At 45.1% G+C, this 26,649-nt stretch overlaps 1 protein-coding gene across 1 annotated transcript in view; it reads right to left on the bottom strand.

Moving 5' to 3' along the window:
• Nucleotides 1-12,744: 12,744 nt before the first annotated feature.
• gnsa (glucosamine (N-acetyl)-6-sulfatase a) overlaps nucleotides 12,745-26,649 on the bottom strand; it is a 47,266-nt gene continuing 33,361 nt past the window's right edge. Inside the window, exons 12-14 of the mRNA XM_084330349.1 lie at nucleotides 23,200-23,310; nucleotides 21,307-21,467; nucleotides 12,745-16,785 (exon numbers count right to left, since the gene is read on the bottom strand). Coding sequence (XP_084186475.1) covers nucleotides 16,713-16,785; nucleotides 21,307-21,467; nucleotides 23,200-23,310 — 345 coding nt within the window. The 3' untranslated portion in view covers nucleotides 12,745-16,712. The remainder of the gene's footprint in view (nucleotides 16,786-21,306; nucleotides 21,468-23,199; nucleotides 23,311-26,649) is intronic.

Raw genomic sequence — 26,649 nt, 5'->3', positions numbered from 1 at the left:
CCCCCTGGTGGTCAGGTGGAAGTAGTGGCTGTACGCCCCCTGGTGGTCAGGTGGAAGTAGTGGCTGTGAGCCCTCTGGATCCTGGTGGTCTTGGTCCACAGTCTTCCTCAGGTCCACATCCTGGACGCACACAAACAAAACACAAACAAACACAAACAAACACACACAAGCCAGGTGAGTGAGCGACAGTGGCTCAGGAGGTAGATCCGGAGGTTCACGGTTCGATTCCCGATCCTCCCGGGCAGTGTGTCGAAGTGTCCTTGAGCAAGACACTTAACCCCTAACTAACCTGATGAGCAGGTTGGCACCTTGCGCGGTCGCCTCAGCCATCGGTGTGAACGTGTGAGTGAACAGGTAAAATGTGAGGAACAAATCGTAAAGCGCTTTGGATAAAAAGGAAACAGGAAATGCCCTTTGATTAATAGGCTACATGTCATGCATATTAAAGGAACACGCCAACATTATAGGAAATGCGCTTACCGTCTTCTCCAGTCAGACAAGAAGATAGATATACATTTCCTCTCTGTGCGTTCGGTAAAAAGCTATCCGGCTGCAAGCTAGCCTAGCTTAGCACAAATTAATGGAAGCAGATATGGACCAACTAGCCCAGCTGTTGGCCAAAACACCTCACTGAGTTTTATGCTAGGCCAATGGTCAGTATCTGCTTCTATTCATTTGTGCTAAGCTAGGCTAGCTTGCAGCCGGATAGCTTTTAAAAAATTCTATCCAATTAACTTTTAAATGCTGTTTTCTGTAGAAAAAAAAATCCGATCCAATATTTATGGCTTAAAACCAATTTGACAATTAAATTAAAATGAAAGAAAATTTGATTTCTTGAAAAATGTTATCATGGATGAACAAAACGTTCAATGCAAATGGTTGATTTGAATTTCAATTACTTTTTAAGCACTTTGTTAAAAAATTGGCTGTTTACGGAATTCCAGGCCTCGACTTTTTTTTAAATATTTTTATCAAGCACTTTAAGCACTTCAAGGACCTTGTGCAAACCCTGCCTACCGTGCCTGCTGCACACCACAGCACCATTCAAGACGGCACTAGTCAAACGGTTGGAACACAGCCTTTAGGAACGGCTTTTATGCAGGGTTTCTGCAGGGTCCTAAAGTCTTAAATTGAATCAGAATGTTAGGCCTTAAAAAGTCTTAAATATGATTCTGATATATATATATATATATATATATATATATATACAGAACCTAGGAGGTGTGAGAGCTCACCTTCACACTTGTGTCTCTTCAGAACGTGAGACTGGTTGAAACTCCTCCCACACTGTTGGCAGTGATAGGGCTTCTCTCCTGTGTGAGTCAGCAGGTGGACCTTTAAGTTACCTAATAGACTGAAGCCCCTCCCACACTGCTCACACTGGTGGGGCTTCTCTCCTGTGTGAGTCAGCAGGTGGACCTTTAAGTTACCTAATAGACTGAAGCCCCTCCCACACTGCTCACACTGGTGGGGCTTCTCTCCTGTGTGAGTCAGCAGGTGGACCTTTAAGTTACCTAATAGACTGAAGCCCCTCCCACACTGCTCACACTGGTGGGGCTTCTCTCCTGTGTGAGTCAGCAGGTGGACCTTTAAGTTACCTAATAGACTGAAGCCCCTCCCACACTGCTCACACTGGTGGGGCTTCTCTCCTGTGAGTCAGCAGGTGTTGCTTCATGTTGGATAACTCACTGAAGCTCCTCCCACACTGCTCACACTGGTGGGGCTTCTCTCCTGTGTGGGTCAGCTGGAACAGAAAACAAGGAGGGGTCAGACTGCTCGGAGCAGAAAACAAGGAGGGGTCAGACTGCTCGGAACAGAAAACAAGGAGGGGTCAGGAAAGAAATAGCTCTCTGAAAGAGACTAGTGGACAGACATAGTAAAAGTAGCCAGCTGACAGTGTTCCATGTAGAGAGAGAGAGAGAGAGAGAGAGAGAGAGAGAGAGAGAGAGAGAGAGAGAGAGAGAGAGAGAGAGAGAGAGAGAGAGAGAGAGAGAGAGAGAGAGAGAGAGAGAGAGAGAGATTTGATTTTTAAACACAACTTATTTTCTCACTCAGCAATCAACAATACATCAGAATGTATACTGCAAAACACAGAACAGCAAATCAAATCAAGAAAAATAAAAGACAAACTTCACATCAGAACAAAGCCAAAAACCAACTCCAACTCCTCCACAACTGTACACAACACCCACTTGTAACACCATATCATCTCAAACTCTGCTACATTGCTGGTCAACTTGTAAAAATGAAAATCTGTTCGTAACCTTGCCTTTACCATACCTCTAAACAAGATAGTGGTATCTACCAGCACCGAATCCTCAATCTTTTTCCTCCTACTTAGATAAATGGCCATTTTTGCCTGACCCAGCAGGAAGTTGAAGAGCTGACACTTTAACCTCCTCTTCCTGATGTACCTGTACCCCAAAATAAACATCTCTGGAGTAAGATGTTCATCAAACATCACAAACATGCGGGTCAGGAACTGAAAAAAAACCAAGAGCCTGTCACACTTTAAAAAACAGTGAAAAACTGTTTCCCTCTCTGTGCAGAAAGGACAGGTGTCTTCAACATCAGAATTAATCACAGAGACAAAAGCGTTCACAGCAACTGCACCATGTAAAATTCTCCACTGTAAATCCCCAACTCTTTTAGTTAACGGTGGTTTGTATAGTGCTCTCCACTCAGGCCTCTGAGCCTCCTGCAGGCCCAGATGAGCTCTCCATGGAGTGTCAACCCTATCCTTCAGCCTGTTTTGGTTCAACACTTTAACACACAGGTAATACATAGCTTTGCCCACCATGGTGCTCAGCCTGCAATCAGCAGCACTGCTCACCTCTAACAGACAACCATCACATTTAAAAATAGGGATAAGTTTCACCTCAGGAAAATAATCATTTACAGCAGGCAATAACTGACCATTACAATAATCAACACACATTTCCAGTTCATTATCAGTCAGCTGCTGTTTCCAGCCTCCCAATAGGCGGCCCATCACCCTGACAGACCTTGTGCCCAGCTGTGAGGCCAGACCGGCAGCATTATCAAAAAGGGGACCGCACACCTCCAGCACATTGCCCAACGTGAACATCTTCGCCTCACACAGCCTTTGCCTCAGTGCTGGCTCGGCCCCACCCTGAAAATGAGTCCCATGAACCACCGGCTCCCTCAGAAGCCAGTACAAAGAGCCACCGTCCTTCAGTCTCTCTTTCGTAAACAAGCCCTACACTGTTAACAGTCCCTTGTAGAAACGGGGCAGGTTTTTCATTGCACATCCCTTTAAATCCATGAGGAACATTGGCTCAGCCAGACTTAGCCCACCACACCGCTCCAGTATGGCTCGGGCCACAGGTCTCCAGACCAGATCAGCCGGTCCTGTCAGGAGTCTCTGAATGAAACGGAGCCTGAACGCAGCTCCCCTACTTGCCAAGTTGACAAGCCCCTGTCCCCCTTCCTCCTTGGGCAGGAAAAGGACACTCTACGGGACCCAGTGCAACCGGTCCCAGAAGAAGTCCACCATCAACCCCTGCACCTTAGACAGTAGGTTCAGCGGCGGGTCCGTACATGCTAGCCGATGCCACAGCATGGAGGACACAAGATTGTTGATAATAAGGACCCGACCTTTCAGCGACAGTTTTGGAAGAATCCATTTCCATCGCTTCAGCCGGCGCTCCACTTGCTCTACCACACCATCCCAATTCTTGGAAGAAAATACCTCATCCCCAAGATAAATCCCCAAGTACTTTAGGCCTCCCCTCTTCCAAGTCAGGCCTCCAGGTAACACCAGTCCATCAATTGGCCCTTTACCCACTGCTAAGGCCTCACTCTTCTGCCAGTTCACCCTAGCAGAGGAGAGAGTACCAAAAGCCCTCACATTTGATTGTACAATGTTAATGTCGTGCTGGGTTTTACATGATTTGTGGAGCTCCCTCTGGTGTTGTGATCGTGGTATTCACTGACCTTTGGGAAGTATTTTGACATGTACATGGGTACATTGGTCGTGTAGTGTATCTTGTAGACCAGGCCCAACCTGTTGAATGATGCTGTAGCAGAAACACAATGGTTGTTATCTAACATTCTGTTCCTCGGTTGTGTACAATAATACATCTATCTATCATCCTCAACTCATGTTAATGAACGGTAAATACTTGGTGAATAATTTGTAAAGGAAGACATAACTGCTCAAATTGTAGTAGTAGCTAACTCACGTGAAATGAATTACTGACCAACACTCTGAAGACTGCAGTCAAAGAGAATCACCTCATGTGCACGAGACAGGTCAACACGCCCACCTGTCAGTCATTAGGTCATGCACTGCCCACGAGTCACCAGCTGCAGACCTCATGGGAGAACGGTCTCGGATCACTCACAGCGCCACCCCCACTCAGTGGCTGAATTGGAGTATTGCGACTGGACTGTGATAATACAAATACAATGTATTACTATTATTATTGTAATTATATTATTATTATAATTATAATATTGAAACATAGCAGCAAATAACTCAGTAGTGCAATACTGAGCCTCTCATGTTCCCATCGGGTTTAGCTTGGGCAACAACACAGGGCAGTTCTACAGACAGGCTTGTACATGCGAGTAAATTAACTATACTTCATAAAAATGTATTGTTCTTTTATTTTTTTGCTCACACAATATTTTAACAATATAAAACTCAAAAGTAGCCACTGCAGCCGTTATCACGAGCTCTGCTCTTCTGTGTTCACATAACTTTCCCCAAACAGTACTGTATATCTGTCATGTATGTCATAAATGTCATGTTTATATTAGATTAGATGATTCGATTTTTATATCTGTATATCTATGTTGTGTATGTCATAAATGTCATTATGAATTGAAAATGGGGGACCCTGATGTAAACAAGACGAAAGTATTTCTCTGGTCTGCATCCCCTTAACAATTGTGTGTATTGAGCTGTACTGTATTGTACCCATTCTGCAATCTGTTAAATAAAGTTTTCAATCAATCAATCAATCAATCAAGCAACAGGGCCAGACAACGGCCCTGGGCCGCGTTATTTTTTTCCGTAGCCGCATTTCTGGCAAGACGCTCTCTGATTGGCCGACGCCCGTTTCTACACTGGTTCTGTATCGTAGTCGGTTCCGCTCGGCTTCACTCATGCACTGTCCTCGCACACGTGCATGCGCACTGAATAAAGACCACAATGTACCTTTAATCCCAATATTTGTCTGACCACACCCCTATCAGCTTACCCATATAAGCAAGGGTGGGGCCACCCACTCGCCTCCTTTCTCGCTTTCACCACAAGGAAGTGCCTCGGTAGATCCCCACTTGACGTGATGTGATGGTAGGAGAAGAGTTGGAAAACGAGATACGTTGACATCATATCTTTATTTTCTCTCTCACTATATTCGAGAAAATACGGCGATATTGTCTTCGTACTGGAGTGTCTGGAAGATGATGATCATTCTAAAAATCCTCCACCGGTTTTCGTATTGGGAGTTCGCGCCGCTACATGCCTTTCCAACTGCAGTCCTTGCTGTGTGCTGGTTGCGGTAAAGTCACAGCTGGGCTGTAGGACGCGCCGCTGTTGTGAGAAGCGGTGGGTTCCAGGTTTGGTGAGTTATGTTTTGCTGGCGAGCTCCACTTGTCTGTTAGTGCTATGGGGGCTAGTTGACAATGTTTATGAAAACCGGCCCCAGACTAGGGTCCTTTGTTCAGCCTCTTAGGCGACAGAAGACCTTGGTCTGAAGCCCATTATAGTTAACTAGTGGGCCACGACCAATAACACTGGTGATCCCTGTGTTTTCTGGACGAGTGGTTGTTTCTCTGTCACCGTGAGGCCCCTTCTTTCATATGCAAATGAGAGTATTCCCTCACGAGGAAATATGGGCATGGATGATCGTTAGCGGAAGATCTGTGTTCAAGTCAGCTACAGGCCAGTTGGGTATTGTGCTGGCTCCGTCGGGTGTTAGTAAAATCACCGTTGTAAAACTGTGTTAACATCTTGTTTCTCTTCTCTCTTAAACAGTGAGGAGGGTTTCAGAACGGCGGCCTGTCTGAGTGATTGTTATATCATTGTGTACAAGTTTAGGTGATAGCTGCTTAGCTTACGTGCTAGTGATGACCTACTGTTAGCCAGTCAGCTGTTAGCTGCGGCGCTAGCCTGTTGTGATCACTAGGCAAGGAAACGTTAGCTTGCGTGCTAGTTATGGCCTACCTAGGCTAGGCTAGGAAACGTTAGCTTGCTGCTATCGGCCGAGTGCGGCCGTTAGCTTAATGCTACACTGTTGAACGTGCTTTGATTATAACATGTTTTAAACACTCTTGACTACGACGTCATCTTTGACAGAGGATGTTCGTCGAACCTGCCCTGGGCCAGGACGGCAAGGACTGCGTCAACAAGGGGGACCGTAGCGGCGGGATGGAGCGGCGACGCTGCCCAGGTCGACAACACAGTCTTGTCACTGGTATTAGCTTCTCCATGCAAAACGGGTTGTTTGTTACAGATGTGGAAATTATCTGGTTTGTTGTGTTGAGAAACATCATGTGTGTTTATGTACCGTGTACTCACAACTAAGGGGGTTAAACTAACCTATAAAGCTATGCTATGCTAAGCTATGGTCAGACTACTGCTTGACCTTACTCCTAGAACCCACCTCACCCCTGCCCACTTTGACAACCTAGGATGGCTTAGAGTAGACGACAGAGTACAACAACTTGCAATGGGCCTGGTCTACAAGATACACTACACGACCAAGGTACCCATGTACATGTCAAAATACTTCCCAAAGGTCAGTGAATACCACGATCACAACACCAGAGGGAGCTCCACAAATCATGTTAAACCCAGATTCGGCTCAAATAAGGGACTAAACACGTTTCGCAATTATGCCACATCAATGTGGAACGCCCTACCCAAAGCTGTAAAGGAATGTGGATCACTACCCACTTTCAAAACCTCTCTCAAGGGACACCTACGGGAGACTGCAATTCAACACTGGCCCCTGTAAATATCCTAACCCAACCCCCTCCAATGTACAGTCATTTACCTAGTATGGTTTTGTCAATAGTTCAATGTACAATTGTGTTTGTTTGTACAGTGTCTCCTCCCCCCCCCCCCCTCAATGTACAGTGTTACTTGTTTATACAGTGTGCCCCCCGCCCCCCCCCCCCCAACCACCTCCAATGTAAATTACCCAGTATGGTTGTCAATATCCCAATGTACCCAACCCCCCCCCACCCAACCTCCTCCAATGTACAGTTTCTACGTCAAATGTATATACTCCCTTTTCTTGACTCCTTCTGTATCACAAAAAGTACTGTATTTGCAAATCTGGTATGTCATAAATGTATAGATGTAGCAGTACTGACTATCTGTATGTCATGTATGTCATATATGTCTATATGAATTGAAAATGGGGGACCCTGATGGAAACAAGACAAACGTCTTTCTCAGGTCTGCATCCCCTTAACAATTGTATGTATTGAGCCGTACTGTATTGTACCCATTCTGCAATCTGTTAAATAAAGTTTTCATTCATTCATTCATTCATGCTTAGTGACATACGAGTAAAGAATGATTCTTTTCTCAGCCTGTAATGACAATGAACAGTGTGTTCACATATTAACAGGTTTACCTGTTCAACTGGCCGTATTAAGGGTAAAGTAGGAGGCTTGTGTTTTCCCCCCGGTTCCCTGGGGACTTCTTCATCCTCCTCTCAGACATGTTGTTGCACTACATTGTGTCACTGTGTGGTAGGGATACGATGTAACCCTTAGCTTGATTGCTGAGGTTGTGCTAAACACTGCTTGAGAAACTTTATTTTCCTAAAAGAAAAAATTGTTTGGTCGCTTTTCGTGTGTGCTTAGCAAGGCCTGTGGCCGATACTAATCGAGAATTATGTATTCTCTCATTATGAAAAACGGCGTTCCTCTGTAGAGTGTTTTTGCCATTTTTTGTAGGTGATGATGGGTTGTGTGTGTCATGTGACCTACAACTGGGTTGGGCTGGCCACAGAAGCACATGTGTAAGTTTGGTACCGGGGCTCTTGGAGAGCCCTCTCTATTCTGTGTTTTTTCCTTAGTAAAAATCAGATAGCAGGTTAGCACTTGCGCTGTATGAAGCTGTTAGACGCTTCATGGAGCTGACTATGACTGTGTCATACTCTCTTTTGTCATTACATCGTATCGTGGGTGTGGGGTCGTAAAGGGGTGAACTGGTAACCTTTCCTCCCCTTTTTTCTGTTGGTCAGGGGTAAACCCACCTGTCCTTCAAGGTTCCTGTCACGTTGCGGTTCGGCACGTTACAGGGTGAGGGGGGGGGGGGGGGGGGGGAGTTTCCTGGTCCCACGCCCTGGAATATTGGGCGTGTGCACCGCAGAAATTCCCCCGCCATAGAGTACGTCACCGTGCGCGTCTCTGTTGGTAGGACTTCCGTATGCTGTTCAGGTCCATATGCTGGATCTGTTTAAAACGGGGGGTGGTCAGGGCTCCTCCTCACGAAGCTCCTATTCGGGCCTTCTGTGAGTTGGGACTCTCCTTCCATGTGAGGGAGCCTCCTCAGAGTACAGAGCCTCCTCCTCAGATTGATAAGGTGAGTGGAACCTCAAGAAGGAGTCCTACTCTATTGTGTGTGTATTCGATTCAATTCGATTATTGAGTGTGTATGGGTTCAGTGCCTCCTCCCCGGAGAGCCCTAAAACCAAACTTTTACATGGCTCAAGGTGCAATATATTCTTTTCAATCTGTACAGCTTGCGTGGGAAGTCTCTCTGGGGATTTCCGTCTCCTCTCTATGGGAGGGTGGTGGAATGTAAAAATGTAAAAATGTTTACCCCCGGCTGTGTAGACTGGGATACATACTGTTGGTGCTTCCTTCTTTTCTTTTAAAAAGAGTTGGAGTTAGGAAGTATCACACCCCTCTTGTCGTTCCCCTGGGCGCCTTGGGGATTCAATGACAGGTCTAAATAGCCTGTTCATTGATGTGGTTGTGTCCCGACGCACGCATAGTGCTAGCTCGGGGTGTTCTGTAATCAGGCGACTGACTGGCACGCCTTGGTTGCTTGGGGTTAAAACGGCGTTTTTATAAAGCAACTGGGATGGAGGTTTTTCCTCTTCCCACGACCCGTTTTGGTTGTCGACGGATTCTCGTTCATATCTGGGGGATGATGACGGAATGGATCTGAACATATGTAGAGGGGTCTCACGCCCTGGGGGTGGGCCACCGGGCGCGGTTTGCCCCGAACGTCTGGGTGGCGCCTTCTTTTCATGTTTAAGATCAACACGCATATCTGCCCCTTCTCCTGGAGTAGGCATGTCGGCGTGGTTAGGGCACGGGACTGGTTCTGGTCACGCTGGTCCGGATCAGTTGAACCCGTTGTCCGCCGGGGATGCAGATCTGCTGTTCTGGTACCCTGAGGGACTTGGGCCTTTTTCAGGGGGAAAAATGCCAGGTCGGTCCGGGTGTCACAGGGTTAAGCGCTATGGATATGAATTGAAAATGGGGGACCCTGATGGAAACAAGACTAACGTCTTTTTCAGGTCTGCATCCCCTTAACAATTGTATGTATTGAGCCGTACTGTATTGTACCCATTCTGCAATCTGTTAAATAAAGTTTTCATTTATTCATTCATTCATGGAGACCCTGGTTGGGTAAATTTTTTACTCAGCACTGTCGTAATGGCTTACGGCCATGCCAACCTGTACACGCTCGATCTCGTCAGATCTCGGCCGCTACACAGGTTGGTCCTGGTTAGTACTTGGTTGGGAGACCGCCTGGGAATACCAAGTACGGTGTGCTTGGGGCTGGTTCTCCATTAGCACTGTCGTAATGGCTTACGGCCATGCCAACCTGTACACGCTCGATCTCGTCAGATCTCGGCTGCTACACAGGTTGGTCCTGGTTAGTACTTGATTGGGAGACCGCCTGGGAATACCAAGTACGGTGTGCTTGGGGCTGGTTCTCCATTCTTTTTCGCTCCTCTCTCACGCATGGCGAAGAGGGGCCTGTTGGGGTGGTCTTTGACCTCCTCTGGTGACCCTGTGCTTCCTGTATCGCCGGGCCCGGTCCGAAGTAATGTTTCGTCGACCCGTAGGCCTGGGTTAACCCTTTTTTGAAAACTGAAACACTTGTACTGCGGTATAGCCGGTGTATACCCGCAGGTGTGTTTGAGTTTTTTCTTGAGGGGTTATAGGAACAACCACCGCATTGGGTAACACCAAGGTGGTTGATTCCCTGGTGTGTTGGAGCAGTGTCAACTCCCGGGTTACCCGGTTGAGGGTGCTGCTGCACGTTCATGACGTCTGCCAATCGTGTCAGCCTTCTCTGCCTCAACCCCTCTGGGTGGGTTTTTTTTAAATGGAGGCTTGGTCATGCAACAACGCCAGCATACGCCCCTTCCGCCGGGGCGGCTGTGTTCAGCTGTCCCCTCTGGCGCCTGTCTCGTCCGCAGTCTCCAGGCTAGGGTTAACAGCCTGTTGCCTGGTTTTTCCCCGGTGCGCTGCCTGCTTCCGTTGGTTAACCTTTTTTGTGTGCTTACGGCCATGCTGACTGCCTGTTCTGCAGGGTCAGTGTGCCAGGCGGGGTACTATTGGGGGGACAGGGCCCGCTCGGCTGAGGGGCCTTTGTCCGAATACGCTGGCGATGTGGGGGGCGGGGTCACTAAGTGCCCACCTGGTGGGGTCTTGATGCTGGCATCATGACTTCTCCGGGCCCCCATTCCAGGGGGTCCAGTCCCTTTGGTGGGTCTGGGCCTTCCTTCGCGCTCCGCTGCTACAGCCTTGCCACAGGGTTGGGTTTGCCCTTGACCCCGTGATTCTGGGGGCAGTAACGAGGTTGTTCCCTCCGTTCGTTCCCGGGTGGCATGCGGGTTGTGCGTGTGTGTAGTTGTGGGGTCAGGCCACGGTCTGCTCACCCTGTGCGTTTGAGTTGCTTGAGTGCCTCTTCGCACGGTCGGGTCCGTCGCCCTCCCGGGAAACCTCCAATAGGGGGGGTGCCCTCCATTAGGGAGGGTCGGGGGGGCTCGGCCCTCCCTGTTCTGATGGTTGTGGGGGGCCTTCAGCGGGGTGTATTTGTCGGCCGGTGGCTCCGCTCGGCCTCCCTATGTGCATGAGTGACACCGAGCGGAACCGACTACGATACAGAACGTTGGGTTATGACTATAACCAAGTTCTGTTAGTAGTGGTGACGCTCGGCGTCCGACGCCGCTGCAGCCCTTGATCTCGCCTTGTGGTGAAAGCTTGGGAAGGAGGCGAGTGGGTGGCCCCACCCCTGCTTATATGGGTAAGCTGATAGGGGTGTGGTCAGACAAATATTGGGATTAAAGGTACATTGTGGTCTTTATTCAGTGCGCGTGCACGTGTGCGAGGACAGTGCATGAGTGACGCCGAGCGTCACCACTACTAACAGAACTTGGTTATAGTCATAACCCAACGTTAAGCTTAGGCACTCTTTCGAAGTTGGTTAAGGTTAGAGTTTCTTAGAGCATGGCGATAGAACGCCAGGTAGTTTGCAGGCTGTTCGACGCGGAAATGGGCAAAGACACAGCTCGTCGCGCGATTGGGCAAACATATCAGTGGCCAATCAGAGAGCGTCAGTCAGTGGCCAATCAGAGAGCGTCTGCCAGAAATGCGGCTATGGAAAAAATAACACCTCTGGGCCGCGTGTATGCCTTCTACAACAGAACTGCGTTTCCGTGTTCGAGTTTTGCACTGATTGGCCAGGTCATGTGACATGTGCGCCAATCGTGGGACAGCAAGTTCTGCGCCTATTTCCGGGTCTAACAGCCTGCAAACTACCTGGCGTTCTATCGCCATGCTCTAAGACAAACTCTAACCTTAACCAACTTCGAAAGAGCGCCTAAGCTTAACCAGTGTAGAAACTTGCGGTCCCACATGTCACATGACCAGAAATGACCTGGCCAATCAGAGACCTGGAAACGCAGTTCTGTTGTAGAAGGCATTCAGGCCACCTCTGGACGCAGATCATCAAGTGCACATTGTACAGGACCAGGAGAAAGGGGTCATCCATGCCAGGGACAACAGTGGCTGACTCCTCTGGATGCAGGATGGGTGGAGGCTAGCAGCAGCAGCAATCACCGGTGGAAAAACAGTAGTTATTGCTGGGAAGCCAGGAGGTCTAGAAAGAACTGACATAACAACCCAAGAACTTGCGAGTTCCCTGAGAGACGTATACAATTACAGTACCTAGAATTATTTGAAATAACTCAAAGCAAGCTAAAATATTATTGATTATAAAATATATAACTGAGAGGGCATACATACCCTCACTTCGCACCTTGTTGACCGTTATGCTTTTTACTACCTGTACCTCCCCTCCCCCCATGTTGCTATGATGCCTCAATTTCCCCAAGGGGATCAATAAAGGAATATATTATCTTATATTCAACATAAACACTTGACCTTTAACTGTTAGCTGTAAATACAAATAAATAGCTATCTATTAGCTAATAATAGCTAACTGTGATTAAGTTAGCTCGGAAGCTACAAGCTAATGCTAGCTACCTAACGTCAGGTAACGTCAAATTGTCAATAACAATCTACAGTTCACTAGAGGTCTGCTCTCCTCGGGGTGATAAGTGTCTACAGTTCACTAGAGGTCTGGAGATCTGGGTTTCTCAACACGGTCAAGCTCTTGAGATGTCGGTGAGTGATTATCACATGTCCTCATAACAGAACGACAAGATTCAGACAAATCTTTGAAATGCCCCTAAATTGTGAATGACTGAAAGGTGACTGTGATTTCTGAATATCTTTTTATTTGGACAAACACACAAGCCAGAAATACATAATCATCATCATAACAACAAAAGAAAAAAACTACTTTTCTCAAAAATTAAAACCACAAATAAAAGTGCCAAAACAACAGAAGGTCTCTGACAGATTGGAAAGTGCATCAGTGTATTGAAAAAAATAAAATAAAAAAGGTCAGTCAGTTTCCCATAGTGTGATTGACCTAGAGGGAGAAATCCACCCGCGACAAAATTCACATCATGCATTTCCCACAATCTCTTGTTTTTTTTTAAGTTGTCCACAAATCTAGACTGAACTGTCCATGCCAATGGGATATTCAGTAACACTTGACTTTAGGGAGGCACAATAATGATGATTAAGTACCAGGCAGGAGCTAATCATGAACTTTGCGAAACCGTTACTCAAGGCTCCGACCTGAGGTCTCAGTAGAGGAAAATCCTTCCAGAACGGCTTCTCCTTCACTTCTCGACCGACACATTCAGTAAAGAACTATCACAACCCCACTTTCCACCCGTTTACCTCCAATTCTAAAAGTTAACTATTTAGTTAAATGGTCATTTTGCCAAAAGAAATGCCACTTTATTTTGCACATCATCTCACACACATTATCATTTCATTGAGCTGTGATCAACACTACACTGTCCCCGATGACATCACTAGTATCCAAACTCATTTACTCACAATGTCAAACTAGATGAATGTGTGCAAAACTGTTTTGGGGATTTGTGTGACATTATGTACAAAATAAATCAGCATTGTTTTGAATGATTATTTGCTGTAACATGTCACTGTGAACTCTGTTGAAGGGTGAATTTTCACATTAGCTTTGTATAATTCTGTGCGAGTCAGTCAAAATGTACCACCTCTTAACATACTCACCTATCTCAAGCCCTTCCCTCTTTTCTTGATCTTCCTGTCACAGCTGTGATTTCTGTCTGAGGGAAGCAACAGTTGTGATTGGGAGGATCAAGGAAAGAGGGCGGGACTCGAGATAGGTCAACTGACTACAGAGTAGGAAATGAATTAGTCATGATGTGTTTTCAGAGAATAGCAAATACAGACGCAGCAAAATAAGAAATAGTCAACATTGGTTGTAATCAATCAACATGACCGGAACACAACCGGCCACAATGCATCTGCGTGTTTGTTTTTTGTGATTATGAATACTTTTATGCCACTGTAATTAATCAAATAATTGTCCATGTTGAAAATGTATATATACAAAACAGAGAAACAATAATTTAAAGCACTCAGTCTATAGATGCAGGTTGACAACTAAGCCAATTCAGTTTAACAAAGGAACTCAGAGGTCGGCAGACAAAACAGCACAAATGGATATTGAGTTCCCAAAAGTCTCTTCCTTAAAGTTTTTCCCGGCTTCATTAGGCACATTGAATCACCAGTAATTCGCCTTAGTTTCAACAAGGAATTTTAGCATTCATCCAACTCTAGCTAGCTTGTTTTCTGTTTTAGTTTTTTCTGGTATCTGGTGTAAAACAAAAACAAACCAACTAAAATAAAAAATGTTGGCGTATCCCTTGAAATGTCATGACGGAAAACATGACCTCACTAGCATCGACAGTGTCTCCATGAAAACCGGGACGTTTCTGACCAGAGGTGTGGACGATGATATAATTTAGCATATGATATTCAACTTCTCAATTCGGGTGCTGATGACAACACCGTCCTCCTTCTATATACTTCTGGCTTAAAAGGTAAAAAAATTTCACCTACAAAAAAAGTATCACGGTAGTTTGATGGTAATTTCACTCTTACCATGGTATTCACTATTGTATAAATAATTGACCATGGTACTGCCATGGTAAAAGTCATGTAACGCCATGGTACCACTTCTTAAATAATGATCCCATTTAAACCATGAAATGACCATGAACTACCGTGATGGTAAAGACAAATTAAATTATGGGAATACCATGAAACCAGTTCAGAAATATTACAATACTTTTTTCGTAAAGGGGTTTTTCACTTCCAGGTTGACTTGAATGCACTCCATGATGGAAAACTCAGCCGCATTCCTCTCTAGTGTTTGAGAGTTAAAATCAGTTCCCTTGACGTACGGCGAGATGGGGGTCGTTTGGTAACAATCCTGTGATAGGAAAGGTTACTAGTCGTCTCTGCGGTAACCCCCCCCCCCCCAAATCTCCTCTTTCCCTGCTAGTCCACATTCAATACAGAGGAGAAGGAACATCACATTAGGCATAACTGACCTGATCTCAAGCCCGCCCTCTTTTCTTGATCGTCCAATCACCACTGTTGCTTAAATTTTGGCTGAAACAGGACAGGACGCATTTATATAAAAAAAAAAAAAGATGAGATGCTCATCATCTCACACGTATTCCAAAAACTGTAAACTATCTTGTACAAATTGGTTTGAGAGTTATTGAGTCAAGTGTTGACGTGTGCAAGAATGATATCAAGGCCGTTGTGTAGGAATAATATACATCATAATGACATCACACATCTCAACATCGATAACTGTCAAACAAAATGAATGTGTACAAAACTGTTTATAGTTTTATATGTGTGAAAATATATGTGTGAGATTATGGGCATAATATATTTTCTTTTCGCATTATTTTTGGTGGAATGCTCCTTTAATTCTGTATCTTCTCATTGCTGTCCTATAACATTTGCCAATCTATAGAGAGAAGAGATATTAACTTCATTGACAATTACATTTATATTCTTCTTGTGAACATGTCTGGACAGGGTGGAGGACAATTTGTTTGGCAAAATATGATGTCTTTAAATATCTCTCGTCTTCACTGAACAGACCCGTTCCTTTGGCTCATTTGTATTATAGACCCTGTGTTCAACACAAAGATGATATTGAAATGAACCGAATACTGAAAATATTGGACAAGTTATAACGGAACGTAGCATATATATATATACGTATTAAACAGCTTTACCATTTTAACCTATAAATGTTTGGGTGAAGCCATAAGACCACTGACTTGGTTCCAATTTCAAAAACACAGTAACAGCTTTTAAACAGCTCATAGGTAGGCAACAATAAAGTAGCTCTGAGGCATCAACGTTAACTGGGATTTGTCGGGTCAACAGATTGAATGGATGTCCTGCTCACAACCCCCACAGGGCACAAGACGAGCGGACCAGAGTACAGCTGCTGACGTAGCTGTACAAGTGTCTGTGTCGTATAACTTCCCCATAACAACATCTACATCAAGAGACACAGATGAAACGTCAGCAAACGACGCAAAGCCACTCCATGTTCTGTCTTCTTCACACGTCGGATGATTGTTGGGTGACTTAATTATTTTTTTTAAATAATCCAAAATATAAACCCAAATAAAGGATCCAAGTGCAAACCATTCAGTAAAAGTTATGGATCACAGTGATGGAAGTGTTAGTGTTAGTGGGGGGCGTGCGTTTGATTTACACTGTTAGACGTATACCCGTCAGGCGGGTGGCGTTAAGTCACATATTGAATGGAACTTATTCAATGATCTTTTTTCTTTACAGAAAATACAATCTTAAAATTTTGGCCAGGGCAAGTTCAATTGCTGAAACCAATCGATCAATCGACTGGATCAATAAACTAACTAAACCAACCAATCAAATCAATCAAGGAATTAGGAAGAAGAAAAACAAACAAACAATGGTAACTTTGTGCGACTTGCCCGGTCTGAAAGACAACGACGACGTCGTGAGTTGACAGGTGTTCCACACAGAAAGGCCTCCCATTTTCAAAGTGTCTGCAGTTTTAACATTAACGGACAACAACCCCCGTCCCCGTATGTAACCCACCCCCGTCTCCACCCCTCCTCCGGCTGTCCCACTGGAGGAGCAGGGTACAGTCTGGGGCACACAGACACAAGGCAACGACAGCAAAACAGGCTGAAGAAAACACAGCCCTCCTTTCCTCCTCTCCTCTCCTTGTTCCCTTTCCTTCCTCCTCTGTGTGTGTGTGTGTGTGGTCACTTCAGCGTCTGTCGCAGTCTGCTGCTCTGGGATCTGTGGCTGAACATCTGTCGAGGGTCAAACTTGTACCTGGGGAGAGAGAGGACAGCACGGGTTAGCACATAGAGAGAGAGAGGGAGAGAGAGAGAGTGAGAGAGTGAGAGAGAGAGTGAGAGATAGATCCTTGCACCTGGGGAGAGAGAGGACAGCACAAGTTAGCACATAGAGAGAGAGAGGGAGAGAGAGAGAGAGTGAGAGAGGGAGAGAGAGAGAGAGTGAGAGAGAGTGAGAGAGAGAGATAGATCCTTGCACCTGGGGAGAGAGAGGACAGCACAAGTTAGCACATAGAGAGAGAGAGGGAGAGAGAGAGAAAGAGAGTGAGAGTGAGAGAGAGATCGAGATCCTTGCACCTGGGGAGAGAGAGGACAGCACAGGTTAGCACATAGAGAGAGAGAGAGAGAGACAGAGAGAGATCCTTGCACCTGGGGAGAGAGAGGACAGCACAGGTTAGCACATAGAGAGAGAGAGAGAGAGATCCTTGCACCTGGGGAGAGAGAGGACAGCACAGGTTAGCACATAGAGAGGTAGAGAGAGAGAGAGGGAGAGAGAGAGAGTGAGTGAGTTGAGAGATCCTTGCACCTGGGGAGAGAGGACAGCACAGGTTAGCACATAGAGAGAGAGAGAGAGAGATCCTTGCACCTGGGGAGAGAGAGGACAGCACAGGTTAGCACATAGAGAGAGAGAGTGAGAGATCCTTGCACCTGGGGAGAGAGGACAGCACAGGTTAGCACATAGAGAGAGAGAGGGAGAGATCCTTGCACCTGGGGAGAGAGGACAGCACAGGTTAGCACATAGGGACACTGAACTGGCAGCTGCACTTGCGCGCCAGTTTAAATTTGTGCACGTTCCAAGTTCTCGCCAGACGCACCAAGTTCCCGGTAGTCCTGCAAAAAAACAACTTAAATACAAAAACATTTCATATATTATATATAATATTATTTAATCTCCCGACAGCCCCCAATTTAAATTTAAATTTTTAAGACTTTTTAATACTGTCACAATCCCTCCTCCGGCTCCAGCCAAGGTCCCTTCTTGAACTTTAGGAACAGCAGTACGCTGCTGCCATCTAGCGGGCAACTGCCGATATTGACTTTGCTGGACTCCATCATGCATTTGTGCCTATTATGGTTTGCAATCATTAACACTTTGAGTGCCAACGATGAGATTTCTCGTTAGTTCATGCCAACCGTTCAGTGCCAGCCGACGAGAGATCTCGTTTTTAAATCGTTATTTTTTTTATTGTCGATTTCCATAAATTTTTCATCAATCTAGCCTCACGTTACCAGTGGGGATCTGTCTGAACTCGAACAAGGAAAATACCGCCCCCTATCGTCTCTCCGGATGGTACTGCACCCCTTTGGATTGGATTGAATGAAACGCATTGAGAAAAAAAAGTCCTGCTTCCACATTTTACTTGTCAGACAAGTAACCGGAGACGATCGAAGTCATCGCCGACCACCAGAACAGCGGAGAATGTGTGTTTCCAGTACCCAGCGTTGGATCAATAAACGCGATCGATATTTGGAATGGCGATCAGGAATTGGAATAATCTTTTTGGAGAACATCTGATCTGAGGTAAGGAATCTATTTGACCAGTCTTGGGATAATCAGAGCTATTTTCACCTATATATCAGTGTAACTGAGGGGTACAATTCCCTGACTGTATTGAATAAGTATGGTATCATTAAACCACTACTGAGTTATGTACATTACTACTGGCCATACAGTACACAGGTATATGTGATGAACACCCCCACAATAACACGGCTTAACAAGAAATACTGTTTATAATAATATTTATTAGAAGAGCATCAAGATTATCTTACATTACTTATCAAGATTGAGAGTTGCGCTTGTAAGGCGAAGAATGTGCATGAATAGGTCAAGAGCGTAAGTCCATGAGCATATTACGCAGGGGATAATTAATACCACCCGTAGCATAAGAATTATATATGGTACACTAGTAGGTCAGCTGGAGATACTAAGGGGGTTCCCTCCGGTTGTAAGCCAGCAGGGGGGAGGATTTGTCGGTAGCAAAAGTCTGGATCAACGGGGAATCAATAAGCTCCAGCTACGGGAGGCGGTACATTACTCCCTTGATCGGCAGACGAAAGCAGCAGCTATAATCCAAGTATGCGCGACAGCATAGGTGAAAGCCAGCCAGCCTCTCCTAGAGACGGGCTCGAGTGATGCTCCTCACGGGTAAATCCCACACAGCAGCGGGGTAGACGGTTCTCTGCTCCAGCAGCCACAGTACCAAAGCAATAATCCAGCCGGAAAAGGCTCTGCATTCACCGGTGTAGATTCTCCGGTGCACGGTACTTCACATTTAACTAGGTCGAACTTGACGTTATTTCACTAAGCTCTGACACTTTTACTATCCTATTCGCACGCGGTTATAAGTGCTCTATTTAGACGCAACGTTGCTCACTTCACTTGGTCGTTGACTCGTGATGAAGGCTTCAACTTGTTGGGTTAACTCGTTTGAGGGTAACTTGACTTTAGGCTAAGTGCTGCTGTATCCACCTGCGCCGTATTTATACGTACGGTGAATAATCTAGTACCAGCCTTATTTCTGTCTCGTATTACTGCGCAAAACCGGGCATGTTCAGGCATGTCTTAGCGGTGACTTTGAACTAGACGTTGGGGGTATGGCCGTGGCGCCTAGGGGATCGCTTCCAATAGGAGAACGAATATTATGGTCTGTCCTGTACCAGGTAAAGGGATATTCTGTGTATATGTACAAAGAATATACAAGGGATATCAAACGATATACAAATATTATACATGGGATCTCAGGCAATAAATATATATATTCGGTTTAATCTGACCCTTTGTAACAATCAGTGTGTGCCATATGTGTGTATGTGTGTGTCTGTGTGTGTGTGCGATCAGGAAATAAGATAATGGATTTTTCAGCCCGCTTCTATAGCGTGCATAAGTACACATACTATCGATAATCTAGCGTTTATTTGAAAACGATTCATAAATAGGCCGAAAAATGACGTGTTTTGTGTATTCCAGTAAAGGGCGATTATCACAGAATCTTCTGAAATTTTCTGGAAGTTTCAAGAAACAAGCGTTTTTCAAAATGGTATAAAACGGAAATGAACCGATTAAAAAACAATCCGTTTCGATAATGTTGACTGCAAACAAGTCATTGATAAGCGATGGCCATATTAGACACATAGCCATAATTTAAGATATAGTTTATGCGTTCGCAAATATGAGAGCTCTGTCATTGAAGTGGGTGGTGGCACGCAACAGGGTTCCGGGGCACCGGACCCGTGGCACTCAAAGTGTTAATGTACTGCCTGTGTTCATACTGTCTTTGGTGTTCCCCTGCCTTGTAATCTAGTCTGGTGTTGTCTCAGTGTGTGTATTGGTATTCATGTGTTCTAGTCTGTCAGCCCCCAGCTGCTGCTCGTTGTAATTAGTGTTTGTATATATACCCTGTCGCCTCCTGTCGCACCATTGATTCTGTTCACCCCATGTACTGTTCCTGCCATTCGCGGACCAGAGTCCTGTTTTCCCGTGAAGCTCCCTGTATCCTGTATCGCCTGTTTACTCGCCGGGTAGTGTTTTGCACCGTGCGCCTTTTCCAGCCTTGCTGTGTATTGTTTCTCGTTTGTTTTCTAGCTGCCTCAGTTTAGTGTTGTGTACCTTTGTTCGTGCCTTGTTTACTACTGCTCAGTAAAGCCTTTCATTATACTTTGCTCCGTCGACTCTACCTCTCTCATTCATCACTGTTCAGCATTTGGGTTCTACTCACCTCCCCCGCCACCCACTGTAACAAATACCCCGCAGATACCCTGTTTTAAGACAAAATGATAGTCGCATAAAGTAATTGATTTTTTTTTATCCACTTTTTCTCCTCATTTTCTATTTTTCTCCCATCCCAATTTCGTATTGCCAATTCTCCCCTCCCCTGTCTTGAACGTTGCTAGATTATTCCCCCCCACTGGTCGGTTGTAGTGAGGATAGAAGCCTTGCATCACGTGTCCCCTCCGGTACACAAGGAGGCAGCCTGTCGCATCTTTTCATCAGACAGCACAGACTCTCAGTGGTGAGGAGTAACGCGCCGTGGGAGGCTCACGCTGCCCCCGATACTTCGTCACCCAACCGACCTGTAGGAGTCGCTGTCCACAACGTCCAATCCTCACCCATCGACTTCCACCCGCTGACTCTGCCAAATGAGCCAGTACGACGGCCGGCCCAAGTCGAAGGCAATGCAGGAGACTGGGATTCGATACCGGAGTCTCTTGCATTGGTGACGAGCGCCATTGATTTTTTATAATTTAATTACTATTTGAAAATTGATGCCCATCCCTAATCTCTGTTCATGCTGTGAAGACCGCTATGGCAGCAGGAAGCAGCAAACATCCCCAACCAAAGGTCCCAATCATGGACACCAAGCCTAGTACTGACCATGTTGCAGAGACACTAGGTGCCCAAACATCATCAATACAACCTGTGTTCGTACCTCTGTCCATGTGTGTGTCCATCCGTGTGTGTGTGTATATGTCTGTGTGTGTGTGTGTGACCTCTGACCTGGCATCGTAGACTCCAGGTGTCCTACAGGTCTCTCCGGAGCAGGACTGCAGCATCATCAGCCGGTGGTTCATCCTCTCCAGCACTTCCTGGTCGATGCTCTTAGCGATGTTGGTCAGCTGGTAGGGGTCAGAGGTCACGTTGTACACTTCGACAAACACCTGGAAGAACACACACACATATTTTACATACTTTATTAAAATACATAGATTAGACATCACACGCATAGTATTGTACTCATAACAGGGTCAACATGCTTTTGAGGACATATCATGGGTACAGAAAACACCGTCTCTGCCACACACACACACACACACACACACACACACACACACACATTTTCATGTGTTGCAGGGACATTCCATAGACTTGCATTTCATTCCCCAACTTCTTACCCTAACCACAACCAGATGTCTAACCCTTAACCCTTACCTTAACCATAACAACTAGATGATGAATGAATGAATGATCATTACATTTATATAGCGCTTTTCTAGACACTCAAAGCGCTCCCCACAATGTAGGGTGGAAATGGCCTCCTTCACCACCACTGGTAGCACCCAACCATGGGCTATGCAGGCTCAATGGCTGCCATAAACTGGGACCAGGCACACATCACACTACACAATGGCTCAGGAGACAGGGAGTGATATCAGCCAATTAAGGGGGGGGGGGTGGTGGCATTGATGTCTAACCACTAACCATAACAACTAGATGTCTAACCCCTAACCCTTACCTTAACCATAACAACTAGATGTCTAACCCCTAACCCTTACCTTAACCATAACAACTAGATGTCTAACCCCTAACCCTTACCTTAACCATAACAACTAGATGTCTAACCCCTAACCATAACAACTAGATGTCTAACCCCTAACCATAACAACTACCGGTAGATGTCTAGTCTAACTAGTATAATACCATATATGTATATATGTGTTTCATTACATGTATATATACATTCATACCAATTATTCGCCCGTTATATTCTCCAGTTGGGGGATCCCCTTTGAACAGCCCATCTGAGGTTTCTCTCCTCCACGCTACCTGTGGTGCTTTTTTGTGTGAGTGTCCCATATTTGGATTTTATGGTGGTTTTTGTTTTTGATTTATTGTTATATTTCTTCTTGACTTGTACAAGAATACTTGTACTTGCCCATGGGATCTCGGGCTATACAAATACATGTGATTTGATATAGATAGTTGTTATTTATTATTATTATAAGAAATGTATCCATTGAAATGTCAGTAAGTCTCGACGACATTGAAAATGAGGGTGACCTCAATTGTCCTTTTCGAGAATAAATAAATAAAGGTTTGAATTCAACTAGATTACCCATACAACCATAAACCCCCAATCCTAAAATGTCTCCTTTACCTTGTGCAGTCCAGCCAATGTCCCCACAATGACAGAAAAAACTATCTTGTTCTCATTTGGTCCCCACAACAGTAGGAAAACAAGAGGGGGCGACACGCCGCCCCCCCCCCCCCCCCCCCCCCCCAGTGGCTCAGGAGGTAGAGTGGTCGTCTGGTAATCGGAAGGTTCTTGGTTCGATTCCTGCTCCTCCCGGGCAGCATGTCGAAGTGTCCTCGACACTTAACCGCTAATTGCTCCTGATGAGCAGGTTGGCACCTTGCATGGTTGCCTCCACCGTTGGTGTGGAAATGTGTGAGTGAATGGGTGCATGTGAGGAACAAAAATTGTAAAGCACTTTGGATAAAAGCACTATTTAAATGCACCATTTACCATTTTTTACCATTTACACACACGATATATGACTTTGCTGGCACGGTTCTTAGCAAAGGTTCTTGAACCTTGCAATCCTTTCAGATTGAGGCATTAAAACGGAGATTGTGAAGAATGGGACAGAATTGTGGTTAAATCTCCCATACCTCGTTGTCGTCAAACTCGCAGTACTGGAGGTTGACAGAGGGGGCGAAGGTGCGCACACAGGCATAGGTGTTGTTGTAGGAGTCCTCGCACACACAGTCAGGAAAGCACTCCTTGAGAGAGAGGGAGGAAATGGAGGTTAGGATGGAGAAGAAAACACTCCTCTCCTCTCCGTCTTCAACCGGTGACACAGTGGTTAGCACGGTTGCCAATACATATAGTTGGTTACCCTCCAAACCCGACGAGGGTCTTTCTGTGTGGAGATTCAGCCCGATCCCGTTTAAAATATGTAAATAAAGTACTAAATTGACCACATGAAAAAGGTACATAATGTACGTTATGTTAGAGCCATAAGTAATATATTTATGTATTGTATGGAAAATGTAACATATATTACATATTCAAAATTGTTAAACTTTTGACATTTTCAGAAAACCTTCCCCTGCTGGCGATCAAACCCTAACTTTATGTCTTAACCATAACCGTTAAGAGAATGCTAGTTAAATGTGTGGTGACTGTCTAGTGGTGAGAACACTCGCCCGCGACGGCAATGATTTTAGTTCTGGTTGTGGTGTTTGTTTTGAACTTTTGCCGATACAATGCGTAAATATATTATTTATGGCAATATATAACATAATGTACATTGTGTACCTTTTTTTCCTGTAGTCGATTACCGGTAGTACTTTATTTACGTTTTATGATGAGATTGTGTGTGGAGTTTGCATGTTCTCCCCCGTGTTTGTGTGGGTCTCCCCCCACACCACACATGCATACTGTAGGTACATACTCCTGTTGTTACCCTTGAGCAAGGCACTGGCATTAGAAGAACTGGAGTAGGTCCCCGGGTGCCTGTGGCTGTCCACTGCTCCTAAGTGGTTCGCATTGTTAAAATGCAGAGGAATAATTCCCCCACAGTGATAAATGTAGTATGTTCTTAACTACATTAAAGTTCCCAACCTCAGGTGAGCCCCAAGACTGTGACCTATTACAGTCATTTCAATTTGAAGCCAGGTTCCCACAGTCTAGATATAGGGGGCTGATTCATATTTCAGCTTTGGACCCAAATAAGAAATGCAGTCCCTCAACTGGTATACAGGGTCATTCAAATATTGTATTACTGCTACTGATCTCTGATAATAATCCTCTTTATTATATGGGGGGAAAAAGTCAGAATGGAAAAGCCATTTCCTTCTGGGTATCAATTATTAATATTTTATTAACCTTTTTGCCTCTAATTTTATCTTCACTGGTCTCTTAATGTCAACATCCAGCGCCCTAAATCCTTAATGAAGCATACTGTAGAGCTGCTACTAATTATTATTTAAAGTAACAATCTTGAATATTTTCATATTAATAAAAGTCTATTTTGCCACCCTCTATCACAAACTGATATATCACAATAGTGATTCTACTTGCAGCCAGTTCATGAATGTTTTTACATTTGCTGTTCTTGGTTGTTCTTAACACATTGGATGCCACGCCTCTTACTCATCGTTAACCCCTGATGCCACCTATTAACCCCATGTAAACGGTCACCTTGTTTGTAGAGCTAAATCTATATTCTATATTATAGCCATGGATTCAATACTATAGTCATTTGACACTGGGTTTGCATGTCAACAATATAGGCTTACCTAGGATTTGACTTGATTCAACAACAAAGCAGTCGGGGCAATGGCAAGCCGAAAACGGTCGAAAGTGTGGTTATTTGAAGTTTGGATTATTTTTTTCACAACTGAGGTAGGTAGATTACATTTTTAGAGACTAAAGTACAGAAAAAAGGTACCGTTGGGTACCGGTATCGATGTACGGTACCGTATCGGTTCAAATGTGAACGGTACCCATCCCCAGTAATAGCACGCAACGTGTATTACATTGTGGACTCTACCGTTCCTCGCCTGAACCCGCGATTGTTCCGGATTCAAGTCCACATTATCGGTATTATGTTCCATCATGGACGCATGAAGGGGGGGGGGGGTTCTGATTATTTGAGCGTCGGTAATGGCATTCGCATTGAACACTAAAATCGGTTACCAGCCCGATCGCTAAGAAGGCATTGCAGGATCAAGCTAGAATTGATGTTGAATCGCTCTTACCTTCGGCCGAAAGTAATCCAAAAAGAATATTCCAATTTCTTGATCACCATCTGGTAGATCCAATGCCCATTTGATCGACGTTATAAACTACCATAACACACGGATCAAGCATAATTAAACCTGAGACCTGGAGTCATTTCACAGCAGAGGACACGGTGTTAGAAATGTAGCTCGATACCGCCGCCTGGTAGGATGCGGCCGGTACTGCACCTTCGCATTCCCACTATGAATTTTCAGCCCACACACAGCACTCTGAGGCTGCGGTTACACACAGGGCCATTTTCGTTTCATTCGCTTTTAGAGCGCTGCGTATTGGCAGGCAAGTAAGAGTTAAGTTAGACGTCGTTTTGTCTCGTCTACTATATACATGTAGTACAATGCCAAAGCAGTAGACGGCGATGTAGTTCAGACATGAAGGCCATTTTCAACCAATCAGAAAAGGTTGAACGCTCACTACACTTCCTGCTTAAAAACAACAAAGTCACCATCTTTAAATACCTCGCGTTAGCCATTTAGCCACATAGCATTTATTTTTTAGCAAGAAATAAAGTGCAATAAACAAAAAACGGATACATTCACTGTGTTCTGCCTCATTTGTTGATGATTTGTTGATGAAACAAAACTAACATCAACACAATTGACCACCAAGAGCCGAGTTTAGTCTCACAAAAAGATTGTCGCCGATTTTGTTAGCTTACGTGCTAACGTGATTGGGATATGCCAGTATAACAGTATAGCATTGTGGCTAGCAGCGAAGTTTGTTAGCTTACGTGCTAACGTGATTGGGATATGCGATTATAACAGTATAGCATTGTGGCTAGCAGCTTGGTAACGTTAATGCTAGCAGAATTAATGGATGTAAACTTTATTTAACAATTGCAGAATGGGTACAATACAATACGGCTCAATACAAACAATTGTTGTAGCTTGGACTGGGCTCCTTATAACAATAACTTGACAACACATGGTAGCCGCAGCTACTTGGGACAGCTCTGCTGTAAACACTGGAAATAACCGTGTGGGTCTCTACTGCGCATGGGCGTTGAGCAACAACCGCTCCGTATCCGGCGCACGCAGATTACATGGCACCATTGTCTGTGAGTTTTGGTGAGTATCCAAAACGGAAACACCTTTTCAGCGTTGCCAATAGGACAACGCGTTTTCCTGCCAAAACGGCGTTTCTTTTTAACTTGGACAGCAAACGTAATCATTCAGCAACAAAAACTTTGCTGTATTCACCAGTGTAACCATGGCCTCAAATGAATCGGGTATTAAAATCGAAAGAAAATGGAAAACGATCCAGAAACGTGTTAACACGTGAATGGCACTCAGCGGTTGGGCGTCAGAAACGTGTTT

This window comes from Notolepis coatsorum (genome assembly GCF_963971535.1).
Source record: "Notolepis coatsorum genome assembly, chromosome: 15".
NCBI classification, from domain to species: domain Eukaryota; kingdom Metazoa; phylum Chordata; class Actinopteri; order Aulopiformes; family Paralepididae; genus Notolepis; species Notolepis coatsorum.
The sequence above is the reverse complement of the archived record's forward strand: the minus strand, read 5'-3'. Positions and strand labels throughout refer to the sequence as shown.